General features: G+C 32.7%; 2 protein-coding genes across 3 annotated transcripts in view; one reads left to right on the top strand and one right to left on the bottom strand.

The window, feature by feature from the left end:
- LOC109796471 (uncharacterized) overlaps nucleotides 1-17627 on the bottom strand; it is a 72903-nt gene extending 55276 nt beyond the window's left edge. The window contains exons 1-2 of the mRNA XM_083074311.1: nucleotides 17459-17627; nucleotides 16868-17097 (exon numbers count right to left, since the gene is read on the bottom strand). Coding sequence (XP_082930437.1) covers nucleotides 16868-17097; nucleotides 17459-17627 — 399 coding nt within the window. The remainder of the gene's footprint in view (nucleotides 1-16867; nucleotides 17098-17458) is intronic.
- LOC145949188 (uncharacterized) lies at nucleotides 6481-13313 on the top strand. Of its 2 annotated transcripts, XM_083075069.1 has the most exons (6): nucleotides 6481-7489; nucleotides 7749-7835; nucleotides 10321-10715; nucleotides 12267-12795; nucleotides 12889-12935; nucleotides 13207-13313. In XM_083075069.1, exons 3-4 carry the CDS (start codon nucleotides 10344-10346, stop codon nucleotides 12792-12794), a joined length of 900 nt encoding a protein of 299 aa, XP_082931195.1. In that variant the 5' UTR covers nucleotides 6481-7489; nucleotides 7749-7835; nucleotides 10321-10343; the 3' UTR covers nucleotide 12795; nucleotides 12889-12935; nucleotides 13207-13313. The 2 variants fall into 2 exon arrangements, with proteins under 2 accessions (XP_082931195.1, XP_082931194.1); XM_083075068.1 differs by lacking the exons at nucleotides 10321-10715; nucleotides 12267-12795; nucleotides 12889-12935; nucleotides 13207-13313 and adding exons at nucleotides 8680-9227; nucleotides 9315-9540; nucleotides 9616-10292 and having other exon boundaries at nucleotides 6484-7489.
- Nucleotides 17628-25234: the final 7607 nt, after the last annotated feature.

The following is a 25234-nucleotide window of genomic DNA, read 5'->3' as shown; positions in this document are numbered from 1 at the left end:
ATCTCGAAGAAGACAATCATATATATAGAATGACTCCATCTTAGAGGAATGTTGGTCTAGACAGACCATGTCGGGGTTCAGGAAAGCATTGTTTTGACAAGACCGAACGCCGATGGGATATGGCTCCTCTTTAGCGTTGAAAGTCAGAAAATTGATATACTCCAGAAGGTTTCTAATAATTTTCGTGTCTCGGTAGAGAGAGTAATATGACATCACCTCCCCATTCACCCATTCGTAGTCAAGCACCTCGGACAGCCCATATCGTTGCCGATTAGAAACACGCCTTGATTTTGGCCGGACCTCAGGACTTCCGCTAGTGGAGGTTTCCCCTGAAGAGGTTGCACTACCATCAGGTCTTTCAGCATGGACTGGGGACAAAAATTCAATGCTTGGACGACTAGAATCATTGGACGACGACCCCTCGGATGACGATGATTGAGAGCTACTGGCCGAAGAGCTTTCGGGAGTGTCAGCCATGATATTAAACACTTACGAAGGTTTTTGAAGCACAAATGTAATCACTCGACACACTCGATTCGTCTCACGATCGTTTGGATAATACACCTCGGCTGAAAGCGATACGCGTGGGAGGCCCTACTACTCATGGCTATATATAGCCCAGAAAAAAGGCGGGAAAATTTAAAAATTTGAAAAGCATAACCATCCGATTTTCAAGATCCAACGACTTAGATTGCGCCAACCTTTCGACTTACCCATAAAAATCAACTTCATCACTATACCCTTGAAGAGGGCTTACCCTTCTCTAAGGCTGGGGGGCAAGTGTACGGGTAAGAACACTCGGTCACCGGATGGCTGACACCTGATCGGCCACCGAACAGCCGAACCTAGTAGCCGACACCCGATTGGCTACCGAGTAGCCGAAGTCCCAAGTGTAGTACACCATGGACTCAAGAATTACCCCTAATAAGAAATTAAGGGTTAATCACATCAATAAGCCGATTAGGGACGTATTACCTAATACAGTAATCCTATTACAGGGCCTAGGGAAATCAGGGCCCATTAATGTCAGTATAAATAGCTCTTATTACGAGGTAACGTCACTATTCATTAATTGCTATCAAAATTTGTGCTTGTCCTAACTTGAACGTCGGAGTGCCTTTTGCAGGTATCCTCCCTCTCACCGGAATATTCGTTTGGAGCTCTCATTCGGCCTTTAGAGTACAACAAGTTTACTAGTGTGCCCTTCAGACAGGTACATTTACAATATGCCCCTTTCCCTTTTTCTTTCTATAATAAACCTGTTTAGGTTTCTACTGCTCTCTAAAATCATTCCTTACAACATCCTTCATAACTAAGGCATGGAAAGGTTTATGTTGGTTACCATTGGCCCTTCAATCTTAATAATAACTCATTCATTGGAAGCAAGCGATCACTTTTTAGTTTTTATGAATTAGAATAAGGATTTTTCTTTGTGTTGTTAAAACATCTTGGGAAACATGGGGAAAAACTTGAATCCATCTAGTGTCTATATTCAACAACACCCTATGAATGAGCCTATTGTTCCAAATTTAGCTGGTTTCTTATTTGACCTAGGTGAAAATTCTTATACTTTAGGATTTTAGGTTGTCTTTAGTTGAAAAATTTTAGAATTTCAGGGAGTTTTAAATTTTAGGAATTTCAATTGCTTCCATTAAAATTTCTTTATTTTTAATTTCTTTTTGTTTTGATAAAGCAATTAATTAAAGTCCTTCAACGTAAATCTTGTCTTGTGTATGCAGCCGCGTTAAATCTTGGGGCTAGCTATCCTACCCTTTGAAGTGCCTCCAACGTAGCAAGGAGATTAGTCACTGCTATCGGCGGTGGATACTCCAGGGACGAGCAAAAAAAAAAAGTTGGTTATTTAATCAAAATAAGCAACTGACATGACACTATTAAAAGATATGATTGGTTGCCAGTGTAAAAAATCTTTACACCGGCAGTTTATAGGTGATTAACTCAAATAAAAAATGAAGAAATCTAATTGCTTTGTCCAAACAAGAAGAAATCTAATTGCTTTGTCCAAACAAGAAAATTTGAAAATGAAGGACTCTTTTTTTTTTTGTTCGTCCTTGGAGTATCCACCGCCGATAGCAGTGACTAATCTCCTCGCTACGTTGGAGGCACCTCAAAGGATGGGATAGCTGGCCCCAAGATTTAACGCAGCTGCATACACAAGGCAAGATTCGAACCCCTGACCTTGCTTAAGCGTAGATCAACCCCTACCGCTGAACCACACGCTTGGGGTTCCCAACTTTTTATTTTTAAAACTAGATATTTGAACAAAATAATTAAATTTCTTTTATTTATAAATTTTTTTATTCATTATAAAACAATTATTTTTATTTATAAATTATATTATTTAAATAAAATAATTAAAATTCATATTTGTATTTTATTTAACATAAAATTATTTTACTAATTGCTGGCATAAGTCTATAACAAGTATGCGATCTGCATAAGTCTATAGCAAGTATTCGATCTGCGTAAGTCTATAGCAAAGACCAACAAATTGCTAGCAGTAAATTACTAACAAGTATAAATCCAATTTTCCAAGTGATTGTTACTAACTATTTACGGTGTATCACATATTGATGTACTACCCAAACGAATAGAGGTTTTGTGTGACTTAATCTTTCTCTAATTCCTGTAAAAAAAAATAATTTGAGAACTAAAATCAACTTAAAATACTTACATATGTTAAAAACATTTTGTACAGGTAAGAACACTCGGCTACCGGATGGCCGACACCTGATCGGCCACCGAACAGCCGAACCTAGTAGCCGACACCTGATCGGCTACCAAGCAGTCGAAGTCCCAAGTGTAGTACACCATGGACTCAAGAATTACCCCTAATCAGCAATTAAGGGTTAATCACATCGATAAGCCGATTAGGGACATATTACCTAATACGGTAATCCTATTGCAAGGCCCAGGGAAATCAGGGCCCATTAATGTCAGTATAAATAGCTCTTGTCATGAGGTAACGTCACTGTTCATTAATTGCTATCGAAATTTGTGTTTGTCCTGACTTGAGCGTCGAAGTGCCTTTTGCAGGTACCCTCCCTCTCACCAGAATATTCGTTTAGAACTCTCATTCGGTCTTTAAAGTACGAGAAGTTTACTAGTGTGCCTTCAAACAAGTACACATTTTATAAAAGAAAAATATTTAATTAGTTCTGCAAATCATCTTTAAAATAATAAAATTTTTGTTCTGGAATAACTAATCTCTTGAATCATGAATAATTAATATAATTATAAGCAATTTCAAAGTTCACTAACAAGACCTTATATGGGGTTCTTCTATTTTATAATTAATTTAATATAATTTATAAGAACTAGTTATTTAATTATACAACAGAAACCTTGTTTTTTCAAAACAACAATTTTCACCATACAATCATCCAAAACAACAAATTAAATGCCACTTTAGTACAACAACTTCAAGTTGTAAAGTACCAAATACATACAAATGGAAATTAAATTACCAAACATATGAACACAAAAAACACTAGATTAGAGAATAAATCAAATATGAGAAAAATCAAAGATAAACAAAAAGTAAAACATATGTAGAAAACCCTAGATATAGAAGAAATCAGAAATTACAATAAAAAAAATTACAGAGAAACGAACCAGGGACCAACTTAACAAAATGTGAGAAAGAGATTGAGCAAGAAATTGAACAAGAGAGATCAAATGAAAGAGAGACTTGAGAAAGAGAGAGAGACGCGAATGTTTCAAGCCAATGAGCATGGAGCAAGAGATCCAAGCCACTAAGCACGGAATGAGCTGAGAGCAAAAGTGACTGAGAAATGTTGAAATTCTTTTGTTTTAGGTGGAATTTGAAATTCTGTAATTTTAGTTCATTAAAATTCTAATATGTAATCCTAAAATTTTAAAATCCTTTTTAATAAAATATCCAAACAGTAAATTTTATAACAGAAAATTTAAAATGCCTATTTAAATCACATTTCTAATTTAAAATCCTTTACCCAAACACATTATTACAACTTGGTCGGCATTCTTCATGAATCATGATATAGGAACATGAAGGTACTTAAGTTGGTTTTAACTAGTGAAAAAATTAGGAGTGTGTAAAAAATTCAAATTGATCCGAACCGACTCATAACTGATCCGATCCGCATTGAAAAATTTGATCCATTTTGAAAAAATCCGAACCGATCCACTTTATGAAATTGGTTCAAATATCCGATCCATTTTTACAAAATGGATTGGTTCGGTTCGGTTCGATTTTTTAAAAAAATTGATCCATATATAAGTAAAAAATGGATAATCGCACCGCACTGAACTGATCCAATTTAAAAAAAAATTGATCCATATTTTAAAAAAACCAAACCGATCCACTTTATAAAAAATGGATCGGCTATTCGATCAACTTTTATAAAACGGTTCAGTTCAATTTAGTTCGGATTTTTCAAAATACCGATCCATGAACACCCCTAAAAGAATATATATTTATTTAACCTTTTCATTTTCTTCTTTTGTACGTACTTATGTTATGGAAAATTTCATCCCAACATAGCCTAATAGTACTCTGTTTCACTTTTTATTTTTAGATTTGGTTATCCATTTTATGCTTCCTCAGAACTGCAAATGTTATCTCTTTATCGAAGCTCTTATTTAGGTTTTCCACCTTTTATCCCAAAATTATTTTTTTTCTTTGAAAAAAAAATACAGAAAGAAAACACAGCTACAAGAAAGCCTTATCCCCATTAGACTCTAGAGTTAAGATCTTTCAGTAAAAATCACTCTCCCTGTTAGATCAACAAATAGCAAAAAGATTATTATATTAATTATTAGGATAGAAAGGTCACTAACTATCATCGAATTCAAATGGAAAAAAGGAACTGTTACCTGAATGAATGGAGCAACACAAGATAGAGAAATAACCCCAACAGATTATTATATTCTTTTGATGTTCAGTGATTTTTTTCTTATTTTATTTCAAGATTTATTATAGCAATAGTTTTATACATTAGATAGATAAATATATGCATAAGTGATATAATTGTTTTTAATATCTCATTAATTTTAGCTATAATTATTTGATTTCAAGTTGATTTTTTTAAATTATGCATTAATTATTATGTAAATTATTTTATTTTCTTATATTAATTATAACAACACTAAATATTTCATTTGCTATATAATTTTACAATTGTCTATCAATTGCTTTTTACAACGTTAAATTTATCGGCACAATTTTAATTGCATTAATTGCTTTCAAATATATTTTCTCATTTTTTTATGTTAGGTTTTGAATTGTTTTTAATTTGTTAGATATATTAATTTAAATATAAAATAATTTTAACTAAAGATCAATATTCATTCATGTGTTAAAATTTTGCCTGCACCCCCTAACAAATTTTTCTGGTTTTGTTCCTACCTATGGTAGTAAGGTGCATCCTTTTTTCACTACAGTTTTCTAGCTCCCCCCATTTTTCACTACACCCTTATCCATTCGATAGTAAACTTTCAAGACTCTTCGGCCATTCACAGTCTTAGGCCCACTTTCAAATACGTCACATAACCAAGTGCGCACAAGCACTCATACAACTATGATGTCTTGGTTTGCCCCTATATGCTTTTCAAAATAAAGATATTCATTTTTGGTAGGGGAAGAAAAAACTGGAATACAACAAGTGCACCAATCCCTAAGTTTGTCCCTAGGTTTCAAGACTCTTCGGCCAGCTGGAAGATATTCATTTTTGCACCTATGGTTGTTTTATTCTTGTAGCGAGTGCACCAATCCCTAATTTTGTCTTCCCTGTTTTAGCTTTCTTTGAAACACTAGTTACCTACAATTTTGAACGAAATTGTTAGAATTAAAATAATATCTAGCATGCATATACTATTAATGCCATGTAAGTAACATTATACCTCCACGTTAGCAACTTCATTTTTCCTTTTTGGCAGTGAAACATGTGGACCAGCAACATTTGCAACATTCTTTGTCAAATCAATTATAGCATTACCGTTAAGTATGTGTTGTGACAATAGCAGAAAAAAAATTAGCATATTATATCATAGTTGGTTTCATTCCAGTAGTCAATATTTCTTACCATAGTAATTGCATTTCCAATAGTTGCAGTAGCAATTGCATTTCCAATAGTTGTAGTAGTAATTGTATTTCCAATATTATCATGACTAGGATTAACATTTACTATGCCCTGCAAAGAAAACAAAAAATTAGCATTTCTTATCATTGTGAAATAACCGTATGCAATTAATTATTTAAATCACCTCTGTTGTTGGTGCAACTTGATTTTGGGAACAAACACCGACTGGTGCATTGCTTGTGATAGTTTCAGTCTTAGTCACATCATCTAGAACAGGTGGAGGTAGATTACATTTCCTTGCGTTATGGCCTACCTTGTGGCACTTGCTACATTTGTTCCTTGTATTTGACCTTTTTAGTTTAGTGGTTGTTGGATCTTCATCTGGTCCCTTATTCGTAGTTTTTTAGGCCTTCCTGGTCCATTTTTGTAAGTAGGAGGTAAAATAGGTTCATTATTAGTCTTGGGTCGTAAGCGCTCTTCGTTAATAGGTGTAATGATTTGGCCATAGCATTTTTGATATGCTTCTCTTGAGTAATATTTGTGCACATACAATTCTGGATCTTCTCCCGAATATGTAATGGCAGCCACTGCATGCCTACAAGGGATCCCAACTAACTCCCAAAAGTTACATGAACATGAATGTGCTTTAAGGTCAACGACAAATCTATCCCTCCTAGCCATGTGAGTGACTTCAAATTTTGAAACATTACACCATGAGGCTAACCAATTTCCACTTTTCTCAATTTCCCTATCAAGTCTCTTTCTAGGCTTAGGCATAACATTACCCTTATACCTCCCTAATTTTTCATTTAATGCAGCAAACCTATTCATGATATACACTCTAATCCACTCAAACATTTTAATGATAGGCTTATCTCTAGTTAACAAAATTGAGCTATTGAAGAATTCACTAATAGTGTGTTTGGATAGGGTAATTTTTTGGAGTAATTCATTTATTTAAAGAATTTTAAATACTTCATGATTAAATGATTTGTTTGGATAAATGATTTAGAGAGAAATTCAAATCCTGTCATTTTTACGGAGTATTTTAATTAACTAAATTTGTAGAATTTGAAATTCCGTAAAAAAGTGGAGAATTTGAAATTCCTCCACTCACGCTCGATCATTCGCGAATGCACACACGCGGCTCACACCCTCTCACTCTCTCGCACGCAATGCTCGTGCTCACTCGCTCTCGTGATGCTTGGAGTCTCTCTCGTGACGCTCTTCTCTCGCAATGTTCCTTTCTTGCGATTCTCGTGATCTAAGCTCACTTTCTTCCTTTCTCTTGCTCATGATCTAAGCTCACTTTCTTCCTTTCTCTTGCTCATGATCATTGCTTTCCCTCTCCCTTATGATCCTTGCTTTTTCCCTCTTGCGCGGTATTCTTGATTTCTCCCTTTACTCAGGTTCATTTTTTCTCTCTTTCAAATTAGGGTTCCATTTGAATTTTTATTGAATTCGTTGTTGAATTTGTTATTGATTTGGGTTTATAAATGTTCTATATATATAGATATTACTATTATTGAACAGTGACTGCAAGTGGTAGACCACGTTTAAGGATTGATATTATTTTTCTGCTATATATGCCAGTAGGAACAGAGTTGGAGCTGTAGAGCTTCCTTACCTTATGAATGAAGATTGAGATTAGAGTTATTTTTTTTGTAGGTCAAATTTCAATTATCTAAATTGTAGTGGATTCGTTACTGCAATTCTAGAGACAGTTGATTAGATCATTTGTGCTGCATTTATCAGGTGGATTTCTACTTGAACTTTATATTTGCTTAATTTTGTTTTATAGAACAGTTAATAATTAGCATATATGCAGACTAAAAACTGCATATAGAATTTCATATTTTGTAAAGATTTTTATCTACTGAAGGTATACATTGCATTGCCTGAAACTTACCAATAATGTGGTTAAATTTACTTGGGGCAGATTTTGCAGCAGAATTATCAAAGGTATTGTATATTTCTGCTATACAAAAATAGGTTCATGATAGGTATTTTTCAAGGCAGAGGAGAGTTATTATAAGGTGTCACCTTGGGCAGCTTCATCTTTTTTCCCCAACTTTTATCTCTGTTGCAAATTGGTGTTGGTTGCTTTTTGATTCTTTAATTAAATAAAATCATTATATGCTCTTTCTCTCCCCATGTCTATACAATTGCCAAATTATGAATTATTGTCATGTTTATCTTGCATGCATGTAGCGGAATGGCCAGATGTGATTTATGTTAATGATTTCATTTAACAGGACAAGGCTTTTGTTCTTCTTCATCTTGTGTGCCAATTTTTTTATATTTTTGTATTAGAATTGAAAAGGATTATTGTACATTACCCTTGAGATTTCAAATAAATATGAAATTCTACAATTGAAAAGGCTTTTGTTTCACCTACAATCAATCATTGGTATTCCCTGACTTGAAAGATTACTTATGCATATAGATATAGACAAGAGAAATATTAAAATTATGTTATACTCTTGATTCTTCGTATGGAAACAAAAACTAAAATATTTTTTAACATAAACAAAATGCATTCATGACATTTTATATTAGTTTCATTTTAATTATTTTAGTTTTCTCTCTCTTATATTAGTTTCACAGGGTGTAGATTGAGAAGAAATGGATGTTAGCATAGTTAATACCGGAATTACATCAAGAAAACGTAAAAGAGAAGAGTTTAAGGAGATAATCATATTTGTTGTTGCTTGCGTGGTTTATATGCTTATGGGTGTAGTAGCATGGTATCATAATAATTATTTTGTTAAGGAACCAGCTCATAATTGGGAACTGGAGCGGCGTAGTTTCCTTAATCGTCTTTATAGAGGGGCAGAAAAAGATTGCATTGAACAGTTAAGGCTCAGTAAGAGTGCATTTTTCAAGCTTTGTAGAATTTTGCAAGAAAGAGGGGGGTTAGTAAGAACAAGAAATGTTCCAATAACTGAAGCGGTGGTAATGTTTTTACATATCCTTGCTCACAACCTAAAGTACAGAGTAGTGCACTTTAGTTACTGTAGATCTAAAGAAACAATAAGCCGACAATTTAATAATGTCTTAAGAGCTGTAATGAAAGTGAGCCAGGATTATTTGAAGTTTCATACTTGTCTAGAAGGTCCGGGTGAAAATAAATGGAGATGGTTTGAGGTAAGTTTATCAATTGTAAGGCTAGTCAAACTTACAATAAACCTTTTTGAAAAACTAAATATATAAATACACTTGTGTTGTTTGTAGAAATGTGTTGGAGCACTTGATGGGACACATATTCCGGTAACAGTTTCTCTTGAAGATAGGCCTAAATATCGTAATAGAAAGGGTGATGTCTCTACAAATGTGTTAGCAGCCTGTGGTCCAGATTTAAGGTTTATTTATGCGTTACCTGGGTGGGAAGGGTCAGCAGGAGATTCTCAAGTATTACGAGATGCTTTACGTCGTCAAAATAAACTTGAAATTCCAGTTGGTAATATCATGTACATAGTATTTTATTTAATTTTATCTAGTTCTAAGTTGTAATTTTTATTTTCAAAAATTGTAGGTAAGTACTTTCTTGTGGATGCGGGATATACTAATGGTCCAGGATTCTTAGCACCATATCGAGGGACTAGATATCATCTGAATGAGTGGATTGGAAACACCCCTCAAAATTTCAAGGAGTTATTTAATCTTCGTCATTCAAGTGCACGAAATGCAATAGAAAGGTCTTTTGGAATACTGAAAAAAAGATGGAGTATATTAAGAACTCCTTCATTTTTTGATATAAAGACACAAATAAGAATTATTAATGCTTGTTTTGTGTTACACAATTTTATAAGAGATGAGCAACAAACTGATCAACTTTTAGAGGTTCAAGACTTGGAGCTCTTATCTATTGTTGATGAGGAGCTAACCAGCCAACGAAGAGAAAGAGCTCAAAACAATGTCATAGACGAGGTTGCAACTATTCAAGTTACTGAGGAGTGGACAAGATTTCGAGATACATTAGCGATAAATATGTTTGCTAACTACCAAGTTAGAAGAAACATTACTTAGGGAGAGTTTTTTTATATGTAATTTTCTATTGAATAAAGACTTTTATGTACTTGATGGACTTTTTTGTACTTGATTGAAGAAAACTTTGCTTGAAATATTATCTTTTGATAGCTTCCATTTGTTTACAAAAAAATATTTACATGATCTAGAATTATGAATTGGATTGATCAAGTTACTTTTGTGGGTTGTATGTGACATTTTTTATATGTAGGTTAATAGGTGATATTAACTTCAATGGAGTCATCCAAAGAGAACTTGAAGGGAAAGCGAAAGATGACAGAAAGAAATAATGAAGAAACAAGAAGTTATTTCTCATGGAATTTGGAGATGGAGCGTGTATTAGCTGATGTATTACGAGATCAAAGAAGTTTGGGCAACAAGAGTGATGGAGCTTGGAAAAGGGTAGCATACAATGCTGCAGCTGTAGTGTTATCTACCAACTTCAAAATCCAGGTCACTTGGGAGAATGTAAAAAATCGTATCAAACTTTGGAGATCATGGTATGGAGTTGTTAGTGACATCCTTAGTCAAAGTGGATTTGATTGGGATGGTACAAAACACATGATTACAGTTGACAATGAAAATGCTTGGAATGAGTATGTCAATGTAAGTAATCTTATATTAATTTTTTAAAAGCAATGTAAATGTTAGTGTCTGGACTAGGTCTTTATGATTTATTAGATTGTGAGTTTCATTTATATAGGGTTTGTCAGATTGATAGTTGGCCTCTAATTCTTGGACTTTTCAAAGTTGGATTTTTTTATGTTATAACAATTCAACGTATGGTATTATGGAGTTTGAGTGTAGTATATAATCTTTGTTCTTTGTTAACTAGTTGGACAGACGCAGAATATAGATGCGTTTCTGGGCTTTTTGAGGTATACCCTGGGGAAAGTATTTTTATTATTTCGGGTTTTAGTGATTGAAATTTTACCGGGTTTAATTTGTGCTAAAGAGAGAAAGATCGTTTTGCGCATTTTTGAGCTGTGATTTTCTGGGAGGTGCAACTGTGACCGAGTGATAGCATTGGGAAAATTCAAGTTCAACTCTAAATCATCCTTAAACAATATTTGATTAAATTACTTTATATGGTTTGGTATGCTGTTGCTGATTATTGCAAGCTGCCAATGTCTCTCGAAATACTTTTGCTATTTTGTATTTTATACAGGGAAGGAACTGGAATGATAGTTGTCAAAATCATTTTCCCCTTGTGATTATGTTCTCTGTTCTGAATTTATAATCCATCTTCACATTTTGCTATGTTGGTGCCTTGTTTGAGCATTCTTTGATTTAGTTTCTCTTCTCTGTTCTGATCTTGTGTCCGTGTCTTTGCTAATATTTAACTCTATTTTCTGCCTTGCACAACTTAAGTCTGTTTCAAAAGAATAAATTTTTTTAGAGTGAAACCTTTATAATGATCCTGATGCCCACTGCCAGCAACTCTTGCTTTCATACCAAAATGCATGATCATCCTCAATAGAATTGCAGTGGGATTATTGAGTTCATAGCTAGTCTTAATTATTGCCCCCACCTACTGCTTCCAAAGTAGGAATTAATTTTGTATCAAGTTGCATTGAAAATTGAAATTGGATGTGACATTGAGACAGGAGCAGAAGAGTGGGTTGGGGTGGAAGATCCACTGAGAGATAGTGGTGGATTCGAAAATTGAAAAGGATTCAGTTGTGAAGCCATGGAGTGGAAGCGGATCCAAGAATTTGTGTGGCTACTCTAATTTCAGTCAAGTAACAATAGTTGACATTTTATGCTACTTGGTGTATACTGATAATTTGATAAGGTGTCAACATGTGTGCTTCCGCACCCTGCTCTTTGTATTTATGAGCACTTTGCATTCTGGAGCATGTGCTGTTTAGTTATCTGAGTTTTGCTAGCATCTGCCATATTTTTTAGATGTATTAATATATTTAGTCAGCGATTGGCATTCTAGCATAGCAATAATATACGATATTGCATTTGAACAAAACTTCTTTTGATAGAATGTAGGCATTTTCAGCTTTGTATTTTTTTACTAGAGATGTTTCTAAACTAGATTCTGTTACATTGCAGACATGTCACTTTCTGGTATGACTTCAGTGGGAAATGATATGCATAATTATATTGATTTTTTCTATTATTGACTTGTTTCTTTTTGTTTTTAAGGCGCATAAAGAAGCAAGACAGTTTCGATTTAAGGTGATTGTAAACTGGGATGATATAGTGGACTTGTGTGCCAAAGATAGAGCCACTGGACATGGAGCTGAGACTGCTATGGATGCTGATGAGGTCATGAGCAGAGAGATAAATGAAGGGGAATTAAGTTTAGAGGGTGCTAGCGATACCATATATTTAGATGAACCTAGTTTTACTACACAAAGAAGGGGTCAATCTTCAGCTTCTACTAGTACACAATCTCAGAGGAGAAAGACAGGAGAAAAAGATGGAATAACTAATTCGTTGAAAGAAGTGGTTGAATCTTTAAAGCGACTTGTTCAAGCATTTGATATTACGATTGATGAAGATGCTTTTATTCAAGAAGTGTTAGCTGAAGCAGCTTTGATACCAAACCTTAATCAACACCAATGGGCCAAAGCTGTTAAATGGTTATCTGACACTCCAAAACAGTTAGCTATTGTGAAAGCTCTTCAAATTGAGAAAAAGGCAGCTTATGTTTTAACACATATTTCTTGATGTAATTTTTTTTCATAACTTATTAATTTTAATTAATTTGATTGATTGTTGGAAGTTAACTTTCTAACTTTTTCATGTATTTTGTATGTTTCAGGTTTGGAGCTTTTATGCATTCCATGAATATTTGGATTTTATCATCAGGTCAATTACTTACTTGACTTGATTTCTGACCATTTTCTAAATCCAATCTGTAAACTAATCTAAACCATTATTTCATGTTTAAGTTTTGCACCACGTTCCATGTGGCTCTTCATTGTTTTTAGATTAAACTCATGCTTAACATATTATTGTAGTTTATCATATATTATATACTTGTGTAAATTTAAAGTGTGATAACAAAAAAAAAGTCTTGTTATTTGAGTTTTGATCCTTGGTCTTATTATTATTGTTATTTGTTTTTATTCTTTTGTAGGCTTTGCTTTTATGAGGAGGTGAAAATCTTTGGACTTGAAGTTGTGATCTTGATATCTTCGACAAACTATCTTTTATTTTTGTTATTTTAATATGGACATAAAATACATTTGAAATTTCATTAGTATTTGGTTTAAATTTGTATGAGATATTATGATTTTGAACCACCTATACTCAAAGTTAAACATTCTTATTATTTTTTTCTTAGTTTAAAATGAACTTATTTCGTATCGTGAATCAATGTGTATTAATTGTTTTATATATGTTAATGGTATTTTGAAGTTTTTAAACATGTTGTGAAATTAAAATATTTTTTAAATTTATAAAGAAAAAATTGATTAAATATGTTGTGAATTTAAAATATTTTTTAAATTTATAAAGAAAAAATTGATTAAATATAATGTCTAATACTATTTTTGAATTAATTAAATTTTTTAATATTAAAATTAATTTCCAATTATTAAATATATTTAAATAAAATTTAATATTAAAACTTTAACTTTTTAATAAATATTTAAAAATAAAATTTTACTTAGTAGAATTTGAAATACTTTATCCAAACAAGATAATTAAAATATAAGATATTGAAAAATGCTCTATCCAAACAAAATATTTGAAAAAGGAAGGGAATTCAATTAAGAGTAATTCAAATTCTAAGAATTTGAAATTCCTTGAATTTTAGAAATGATTTATCCAAACACAACATAAGATTATTCATCAAAACATCGCACCTAGGATAGTAACTAAAGGCATGCTTGCACTATGTTTTTATAGGAATTGCACTCAACCACTCATATGCCTTCTCATTCACTTTCTTAAGCTCATCCATTTTCTCATCCCATGCCTCAACATATCTAGCCTTGGCTGCTGCCATCATGATATCCCTAATTAATGTTCCTCCCCCAAACTTTTTCTTGAAGTTACAATACAAGTGTCTCAAACAATATCTATGTTCAGTTCTCTCTATGAGCTCTTCAAACACTGGGATCAAACCCTATAAAAAAAACAAGCATAGGTTTAAAGCATCACATTTCAATTATAACATTTAAATTAAATATGTATAATTGTAGTATACTTACTTTTTGTTGGTCAGAAATAAATACCCATCTATGGGTTGTGATGTCACCAATATCTTCTAAAAGAAATGTTAGAAACCACCTCCATGACTCCTTTGTCTCATTCTCTACCACTACAAAAGCAAGTGGGAAATATTGATCATTGGGATCTCGTCCCACCGCTATTAATAATTGCCCTCCAAATTTGGTCTTTAAATGACAACCATCAACACCAATGAATGGTCTGAAACCTTCCAAAAAAACCCTTTTTGCATCCATCTAAACACAAGTAAAAACTTCCAAATCTTGGTTGAAAGAAACCAGTTGGTTGTTCAAGCTGTAACTTACAGGTATTCCCTACACACTCTTCTAAGTTCAACACTGTAAGACCAAAGTCGTGAATATTGGTTACTGAAATCACCTTCCATAATATCTTTCACTATTTTTCTTGCTTTCCAAGCCCTCAATTCTGTTATTCCAATACTGTATTGTTTCCTCGTGCCATCCATAATCTCATGGACAGTCAAGTTAAAGGCATTCCTAAATTTTTCAGTAAGTATCTTAGCAACCCATTGTGTCGTAGCATTCTTGTTATCAAAAACTCTTCCACAATTATGTTTCCCAATTAAAGTTTGCATCCTATATGTTTCTTTGTCACGTAGTTTGCTCACATACATAAGAAAATCACAATTTATAGTGCAAATTGCCCTTACTCTTCTTGAGTCATTCTTTACAAACTTTATTTGACATCCGTTCAAAACTGAATGCTCACGAGAAGCTTCCTTGAACTCTTTTAGTGATGTGAATTCCATTCCTAACTTAAATTTGAAGGACTTACACATGTCCTCTTTGTTGTACTTTGGAAACTTTGGCAATCGATCCATGTCACCTTCATTTAAATCATATTCCAAGTCAGACTCTAATTCTTCACTATTATACTCTTCACTAATGTTAGTTGTGTCAACCATATCTATTGACATATCAGTTTGAAAACTAGTAGCTCCTTCATTAAAGTTGGATTGCACTATACTTGGAGTCATATTCTGCATTGTTTTAATCTTAACATTTCTCCTGCATGGCAATTTTTCTGTACACTTACCTTTCACCTCCTCAATTGTATTTTTTAGAAGAAACTCAATTGCTACTAGTTCTTGCAATCCAAACCCATCATCAATTCCAAGATCTCTCTCTTCTTCACTATCATCAAAATGGACATTCTTAACTGACTCATCACTACTATCAATATCATCGATCCCATCCCCTTTATAAGGCCTTTTATCCCTCGCACCAATTTGAAGAACAACATCGCCAACATCTTCTCCCATTTTCTCAACATACACATCAACCTCGAACTTGTTATTTTCTACAAAACTTGCAAGTTTTGTAGCATCCTTGTCATTTTTAAACCATCTTTTAAAGTATCATTTTTTACCTTTCCACCACATTCTTATTTTCCCTTCATAACCTAAATCTCTTAATAGTCCTACAACTTCAAAATATGACCATTTATCAAGGTCTACATCATGTACCACATCTATTTGTCCCCCCTCAGAGCAGTCACGATTTAAATTTGCAAATTTTCCTTTGTGGTGGAAAGAAATGGAGAATATGGACCCTGTACAAAAAGCATAAAATAGAAATTTTTTTTATAAGGAATACATTTTAGAAAAAGTATTGTTGATTCACCACTGGGTAGCAAACATGGTAACAGAATTATCCTTCAACTGATAAAAAAATATGTAGAATCTAATTGTTACGTATGTTACACTATTAGAACTACATGTAGCAATTCATGTTGATTCTTTCAATTAACACAAAAAGAAAAGAAAGAATAAAATTGATCATCAATTTAACAAGAACGTGCAGGTCCTAACATAAATAAAAAAAAAAAGAAGAATAAAATTGATCATCAATTTAAATAGAAAGTGCAAGTCTGGACAACCTTTTCAAATAGTTCAAGGGAGATTTGTATTCTAATGGGTTATAATTAAATTAATTGAGCCACAATTTTAGGGATTATTGGACCAGCGAAGTCAATGTTGGTTTGATTTGAGAACAAGCACGAGCAAGCGGCAATAATACGAAACACGATAAAGGAAGAAGCTGACTCTATTAACAAGATAGAAAGAAAAAAAAAAGACGAACAAGCATTACGCAATTTGTCAAAAAAAGTAAAAAAGGGTTACTATAAAACTAGTTTTACCCTATCTGTAACACTTAACCTAAAATAATTAACAATATTTTAATTTTAATTAAAATATTTTCCATGTCAGATAAAATTAACAGTGACTAAGATGGTGATATGACCTACTCTTTACAAAAAAAATAAACAAAGTTTAACCTAGAACTTAAAAGAGGTATTTTACTAATTTGGAGGATTAACATCAAGAAATTTTTTTTAGAGGACTAAAAACAAATTAGATGAATTTTCGAAGGATTAAAAACATATTTAATCCTTCATTTTTTATACATGCTTAATGATGTATGCCGACACATCAAATAAAGTTGAACTAAGTTCAAGAAATCAATGCTTTTGTTATAAAATAAGCATAAAACCAATCCTGAGAGACAAGTTCAAAGGAGAAGAAATACAAAATGTAGTGTTACCTTCCATTTGTCATCTAAGCTTTTAAACCATTCCTGATCTTCTACATCTCTAATTGGCTCAATAAAAGCTTTTTTAATAGCAAATTTGAGCCATGAATCGCCAATACCAACAATATCTGTTGCCAAAGCAGATGCTGGGCCAATTCTACCTTTAGTAAAGGGAATTGATAGATTAGAAAAGATATTCTCAAGACTTGCATAATACTTCATGTTAAACTTCATCCTCCTCCCTTAGAATTTATGAAGTCCCAAAAGTGAAGAAAAATTTAACATGACAAACTATAAAATAAGTTACTGCAAATCTAAATTTATTTTTTTACTAACTATAAGTTGCTTGAAATAGCATGTAGATTCAAAGGAAGCTAGAGGACGAACTAGCACACCCTTTCAAAAGAACTGCTAATTGATGCTCGAAAAGAGTTTATAACATGACGCACTATAGGATTTTAGAGAACTTTTGAGCAAACAAAATCTGGATGGGGAAAAATATAGAAAGACCCTCCTAGAAACCCAGAAGGAGAGAAATAAAGAGCAACCAATAAAATAACAAGTTAATTAACCACATAAAGCAGGTTAAGGAATATGTGTCACAGACCTTGATCCATGAAGGAGGTATAGAGTTGCGTAGAGCAACAACTTTCAGAGGAACAGTCAAAGCAAATGTTTTAGATTTCCAGGTATTAAAAGCTTCTTCTAATTCCTTGTCTACAACAGTTTCTTTGTTGTCTTGTTTTCTTCCATCATGATCATCTGCGACCATTAAACCACAAATAACAACATCGGTGAAACCTTTTACAGAGTTTCTTTTATTTTGATAAAATATCACGAATATCATTCTGCAGCATAAACCTCACACACAAAGAAAAAGAATAATTATGTATGTATTGTTAGAAATTTTATTTCTAATAGTTATTGTGGGCTACATATATTATTTTTAGTATTTATATTAGTTATTTACATTTAGTTAGGCTCAATAAAAGTGATCTAATTTTAGTGAGCCTTTAGACTGCCAACAAGAAAAAACTGATATAGGCCCAAATAAGTGGAAACCAGATTTGGCCCGTTAGGGGTTAATGAGAACCCTAATAGGTTTAAAATCGTAAAGATGGTCATGGTCTCCAATATGCCAAATCAGAAACACATGTCTCTCTGTCTCCCCATCAGAAGAGTAACATCAAGTCCCATCAAGGAATCCAGTGATTTGGCTAAGGAAGATCATTGCACCAAAAGACTATTCCGCTGCAACCTTTTGATCAACGTCAATGGATACAGGTACGTGTTATTAACATTAACTTTATAATCTGAGACAACGGTTCTTAATTTTGATTAATGAAAAATTTATACTTGGCTTAAGAAATTTATTCCAACAAGTGGTATCAGAGCTGCCGTTGTTATTAGGTTATGGGGTTCTAAAGCGTATTGTTACAATTTTTTTTTCTTCATTGACAATACGTGTATTTGAATGCGTTGGTCATTTTTTTTGCTTCAATTTGGTTTAATTGATTATACGGATAAAGAGATAGATTAAAAATTGAATTTTTCTTAAGGAGAATTTTTTTTTGTATTGTGAAATTGTATAATTTTTTGTGAATGTTATATATTTATATATGTAACAATTTTGCAATGATCTGGAAGACATTGTCAAATGAAGAAATTTTTGAGTTTTTTAATTTTCTCACCAGAAATGAGATAATTGTGCAACAATGCAATAAAGGAATATTTTCTCACCAGAAGTGAGTTAATTGTGCAACAACGCAATAAAGGAATATTTTCTCACTAAAAATGAGTTAATTGTGTAACAATGAAATAAAAAAATATTTTTCTCACCGAAAGTGGGAAAATAATATGAAAAATTAAAAGGAAAAGGGTTGATAAAGACACAAACATAATATAATATTATGTTTGATCCTTTGACTTCCATCAGAAGTGGGATTTTTTTTTGTCAAAATCATTGTTGTAATATTAAATGATATTTGGAAAAATTATATGATCAATATATTAAATTCCACATTATCTAATTTTTTAATGGCATTCGCGCAAGAATTATTTTCTTGAAATTTGATTGATATTATGTTCAAATTTAAATTGATATATTTTTTTATATCAAATTTGATTGCGAATGTTGGCATATTATAAACCCTCTTTATTAATTGATTTGTATGGTAATTTTTTTAATTAAATAAATTGATGTAATGTAGTGCCAAAACAATTCCTATTATAGAAATTAATTTGATTAAAAATTACAATAGATGTTAGTATGAGATTATTTATGCAATTTGTGCTCATCCCAAAGGAAGACACAATTTGGCCAAATAATAACATGTCTGTGATGGTAAATATGTGACAATTATAAAGTTACAATCATGTGAATAATAGTCGGTCCAAAGAAAGACTATTATTTGACAAAATTAATTGTTAATATTTGATCATTGCATTGAGAGTACCACTAACAAGTTAATTTGTATGTCCAAAGACAAAGAATTAATGTTGTGCTCGGTATCTTGTAATGGGTCTATTATGTAAATAATCTGCATGTTTTATTTATTTTATTTTACTTTGTGAGCATGTAATTAAATTAAAAAAAAATTATCTATGTTCTATTACAGTTGTTGTTGCTAGTGCTGTTAACTTATCTGCTCAAATTAATTGTATACACATGCTTAATAGGACAGACTTTAAGGCCTGGAAGGAAACAGTTGAGATAATTCTTGGCTGCATGGATCTTGATCTTGCACTTCAGGCTGAGAAACCCACTCCAACTCCGGAAAACCTGGATGAGGATAAGGTTGAAAAGTGGGAACGCTCAAATCGAATGTGTTTGATGATCATGAAGCGATTTGTTCCAGAAGTTTTCTAGGGCTCTATTTTTAAGAGCCAAAATGCTAAAGGTTTCCTTGATGCTGTTGAGCAGTATTTCACCAGTAATGAGAAAGTTGATGCAAGCAGTTTGCTTGCTAAACTCATCTCTATGAGATACAAAGGTAAAGGAAACATAAGGGAGTACATTATGGAAATGTATAATCTCGCGTCAAAAATAAAAGTACTAAAGTTAGAGCTGTCTGATGACTTGCTCGTGCATCTAGTTTTGATTTCCCTTCCTACACACTTTGGACAATTCAAGGTAAGTTATAATACTCAAAAAGATAAATGGACCTTGAATGAATTGATTTCTCACTATGTGTAAGAGGAGGAAAGGTAGCAAAAAGAAAAGACTGAAAGTGCTCATTTAGCGTCAAGCTCTCAGAATAGGAAGAGAAAGAATAATAAGGATGTTGTAGAAAGGACTTCTTAGCAAAAGAAAGTCAAAAAGGATGAGAACACACCTACTTACTTCTTCTGCAAGAAGCCTGGGCACATGAAGAAAGAGTGTCCCAAGTACGCCTCTTGGCATGTAAAGAAAGATAATTTTCTCTCTTATGTTTGTACTGAAGTTAATTTAGCTTTTGTACCACATGATACTTGGTGGGTAGATTCTGGTGCTACTACTTACATTACTGTATTCATGCAAAGTTACCTTTGGAGCCGACCGCCAAGTGATAATGAAAGATTTATCTATGTGGGTGATGGCAACAAGGTCACAGTGGAGGCTATTGGAACATTTAGATTACAGTTAAAAACTAGATTTCATTTGGATTTATTTGAGACTTTTGTTGTACCGTATTTTAGGCGGAATTTAATTTCTATTTCTAGTTTGGACAAATTTGGTTTTTCTTGTTCATTTGGAAATAATAAATTTAGCCTTTATCAAAATTTGAATGTTGTTGGTTCTGGTTCTTTAATTGATAATTTATACTTACTAGATGTAGTTAGTTCCAATAAAGAAAATTTTCACATTGATTCTCGTGGTATGAAGCGTAAAATAAATGAGAACTCAGCCACCTTATGACATAAACGTTTAGGCCATATCTCTAAACAGAGAATTCAGAGGCTTGTGTCAAATGAGATTCTTGAACCCTTTGACCTTTTAGACTTTGAGGTTTGCGTTGAATGTATTAAGGGTAAACAAAAAAATTCTAGAAAATTAGGTACCGAAAGGGCTAAGGACGTTTTGGAATTAATTCAGACAGATATTTGTGGAGCATTCCCTACGACATCTTGGAATGGGCAACAATATTTCTTTACGTTCATAGATGATTATTCTAGGTACGGCTACCTATTTTTAATTCATGAGAAGTCTCAATCCCTAGATGTTTTCAAATCTTTTAAAGCTGAAGTTGAGCTTCAACTTAGAAAGAAAATTAAGGCCGTCAAATCTAATCGTGGTGGTGAATATTACGATAGATATGATGGATCAGATGAACAACGTCCAGGGCCTTTAGCACTTTTCCTAAGGGAATGTGGCATCGTTCCTCAGTATACTATGCCTGGGAAACCAAGCATGAATTGTGTTGCAGAACGTAGAAATAGGACTCTTAAGGATATGGTGAGAAGTATGATTAGTCATTCTTCTTTACTAGAGTCATTGTGGGGAGAAGCACTTAAGACTACAGATTACATCCTAAATAGGGTAACAATTAAAGCAGTTAACAAAACTCCTTATGAGTTATGGACGGGTAAAAGGCCAAGTATAAAGCATTTACACATTTGGGGTTGTTCGGCTGAAGCGCGTCCTTATAGGCCACATGGAAGCAAACTGGAGTCAAGGATTGTTAGTTGCTATTTTGTTGGTTATCCTGAACACTCTTGGGGCTATAAATTTTACAATCCCACTACTAAATCATTCTTTGAGACGGGGAATGCGAGATTCCTTGAGGATGTTGAGTTTGGGAAGGAAGAGAACATAAGAAATGTTATCTTTGAGGAAGAACCTGTCATTGACAGTGATCAAGTCCTCGTGCCTATTACTATTCCAGTACCTACCCCAGTAATAGGTGACAATCATGGAGTTATTCCTAACATTGTCCCAAGACAAGACAATATTGAGGTTCTCCCTCAAATACCTATAGAGCAAGCTCAACAACCTCAAGAAGTGCCATTAAGGAGATCCACTAGAGAAAGGAAAAGAGCAATTTCAGATGATTACATTGTGTTTCTCCAAGAACATGAGGATGGCATTGGTTTAACAGATGATGATCCAATCAACTTATGTCAAGCTATGCGCAGTTCTAACTCTCAAAAGTGGATTGATGCCATGAAGGATGAGATGAAATCTATGCAAGACAACGATGTTTGGGATCTCGTTGAATTACCTGAAGGTGTGAAACCTATTGGTTGTAAATGGATATTTAAAACTAAGAGGGATTCAAAAGGTAGTAACGAGAGATATAAGGCTCGTTTAGTTTCTAAAGGTTTCACTCAAAAGGAAGGCATTGATTACAAAGAAACCTTTTTCTCCGGTTTCTTCAAAGGATTCTTTTAGAATAATAATGACACTCGTAACTCATTATGATTTAGAGCTCCATCAGATGGATGTTAAAACTGCGTTTCAAAATGATGACATTGAAGAAACGATTTATATGATGCAACCAGAAAATTTTGTGTTTGGTGACTCAAAGTCTATGGTATGCAAACTAAAGAAATCCGTGTATGGTCTCAAACAAGCTTCTCGTCAATGGTTTCACAAGTTCCATCAAGTTATTACCTCATATGGGTTTGAGGCAAATATAGTTGATGATTGTGTTTATCATAAGTTTAGTGGGAGTAAATATATATTCTTGGTGTTATATGTTGATGATATACTGCTTGCCAGCAGCGATATAGGCTTATTGCACGAAACCAAGAGATTTCTAACAAAGAGTTTTGAAATGAAAGATCTTGGTGAAACCTCTTTTGTATTAGGTATTAAGATACTAAGAGATCGTTCTCATGATATCATAAGGTTATCACAAGAGAACTATATCGATAAAGTTTTAGATAGATTCGACATGAAAGATAGTAAACCAGGAGATACCCCTATAGCCAAGGGAGACAAATTTAGCCTCAAACAGTGCCCTAATAATGACCTTGAAAAAAATGAGATGCAAAAGATTCCCTATGCTTCAGCTATGGAAAGTCTAATGTATGCTTAAGTTTGTACTCGTCCCGATATTGCATTTAAAGTGGGAGTTTTGGGCAGATACTTAAGTAATCCTGGGATGCAGCATTGGAAGGCAGTAAAGCATGTAATCCGCTATTTGAAGAGAACAAAAGGATATATGCTCACTTATCAGAAGTCTGACAGTTTAGAGATCATTGGATACTCAGACTCTGGTTTTGCCAGATGTCAAGATAGTAAACGGTCCACATCTAGATATATCTTTATGTTGGCTGGAGGAGCTATCTCTTGGAAGTCTGTTAAATAGACTATTATAGCTTCTTCAACCATGGCTACGGAGTTCATTGCTTGTTTTGAGGCATCCAACCATGGGATATGGCTGGGAAATTTTATCACTAATTTACGTGTGGTTGATGATATTGAAAGACCATTGAAAATCTATTGTGATAATAACTCTGCAGTTCTTTATTCTAATAACAATAGGAGTACAACCCAGTCAAAATTCATTGATATAAAGTTTCTGGTTGTTAAGGAAAGAGTTCAGAATAAGCAAATTTCTATAGAACATATAGGGACTAATTTTATGCTAGCTGATCCACTTACTAAGGGTTTGGTGCCCAAAGTCTTTCATGAGCTCACTGCTCATATGGGTGTAATTCCTTATAGTACCTTAATTTAGTGGGAGTCTCATTTATGTTGTGTCTTCTTTATTTTTAATTTTTCCAGATATTTGTATTATTTGGATTTTCTACAAAAATAAAGTTGATAATTCTATTCTGAGCTTGTTTTGCGCAATATATATATATATGTTGCGTTTTGAATGGATCTCTATAAAGAATAAAGTTTGGACCAGTTGGAAACAGACATGACTAAGATCACGTTGCATGTAATTTCCATCCCACTTATCCATATTTGATCTATGTCATTGAGTGCATACAATTGTGGTGATCATTGTGATTTAGTCACATTAGATAATGTTGTTGTTGTATGAGATGGACCAAATTGTTTAAGGGGAGTCTAAAAGTAAATAACATACAGTTGCGCGCCTAAAGATTTTTGTGATATAAATACTTAAATGAATATAAAGCCTAAATGGGAGATTGTTAGAAAATTTATTTCTAATAATTATTGTGGGCTACATATATTATTTGTAGTATTTATATTAATTATTTACATTTATTTGGGCTCAATAAAAATGATCTAATTTTAGTGAGTCTTTAGACTGCTAACTAGAAAAAATTGATATGGGCCCAAATAAGTGGAAACCAGATCTGGCCCGTTACGGGTTAATGAGAACCCTAATAAGTTTAAAATCGTAAAAATGGTCATGGTCTCCAATATGCCAAATCAGAAACACACGTCTCTCTGTCTCCCCATCAGAAGAGTAATATTAAGTCCCATTAAGGAATCTAGTGATTTGGCTGAGGAAGATCATTGCACCAAAAGACTATTCCGCTGCAACCTTTTGATCAACGTCAATGGATACAAGTACGTATTATTAACATTAACTCTGTAATCTAAGACAACGGTTCTTAATTTTAATTAATGAAAAATTTCTATTTAACTTAAGAAATTATTCCAACATGTATATATACCTATAACCCAAGATAAGTGCTTATCATTATGACTTCTCAATACAAATGCCAAAGCAATCAAAACTCAAGACAAATGATAGGTAGTAAGCACTATTGGATTTTATTTTACTTTTATTAGGAAAAACTACAACGCACTATTGGATTTTAAAGCTTATATGATTATTATTATTTTTACAAAGTACTTTTAATTAAATTTATTAAAAAATGATAGATTAAAATTTGAATAATTGCATTAGTTTATTTATTAAATATGTTTTTAATTAAAAATCCTTAAAAGTAACATATATAATAATAATAACGATGTAATTTTTACTGAGTATTACACCACTCAATAACTTTATATTAAATGTGAATTTTATAAATCTAACTTTTAGATTGAAAGTTCGTTATCTTTAGATATATATACAAAATAGAGCTTTGTAATAATTCTTAAAAAAAATTATTAAAAAATCAATAAATAAATAAATAAAGAATTTGATGCGTTATACCTTTAAAAAAAATTTGTGGATGCAAAATAATTGTGTGATTCTTATTTCTTAATAAATCTCAATTAAGATTGTTAAAAAAAAATCTCAATTAAAAATAGAGTTAATCACTTATAAGTATAAATTTTTTTATACTAACAACTAATTATATCTCTTAATTGTATCATGTCACTATTAAAAATAAATATGTTTACAATGACATGATATAATTAAGACATATAATTAATTATTATTGTAAAATTTTTTTACTATGGGTGAGTAAGTCTTAAAAATATGTGAGAATGTATTGTGTGTGATGTGATTAAAGTTTCGG

Source organism: Cajanus cajan, chromosome 5 (genome assembly GCF_000230855.2).
Source record: "Cajanus cajan strain Asha chromosome 5, NIPB_CcT2T_4, whole genome shotgun sequence".
Taxonomy (NCBI): domain Eukaryota; kingdom Viridiplantae; phylum Streptophyta; class Magnoliopsida; order Fabales; family Fabaceae; genus Cajanus; species Cajanus cajan.
The sequence above is the reverse complement of the archived record's forward strand: the minus strand, read 5'-3'. Positions and strand labels throughout refer to the sequence as shown.

Excerpts from the sequence above, each read along its gene's own strand:
- LOC145949188 (XM_083075068.1), top strand. The coding sequence starts at position 8,706 with ATGGATGTTAGCATAGTTAATACCGGAATTACATCAAGAAAACGTAAA. Across the intron at positions 9,228-9,314 it reads ATAAATGGAGATGGTTTGAG|AAATGTGTTGGAGCACTTGA; the intron begins GTAAGTTTATCA and ends TGTTGTTTGTAG. Across the intron at positions 9,541-9,615 it reads TAAACTTGAAATTCCAGTTG|GTAAGTACTTTCTTGTGGAT; the intron begins GTAATATCATGT and ends CAAAAATTGTAG.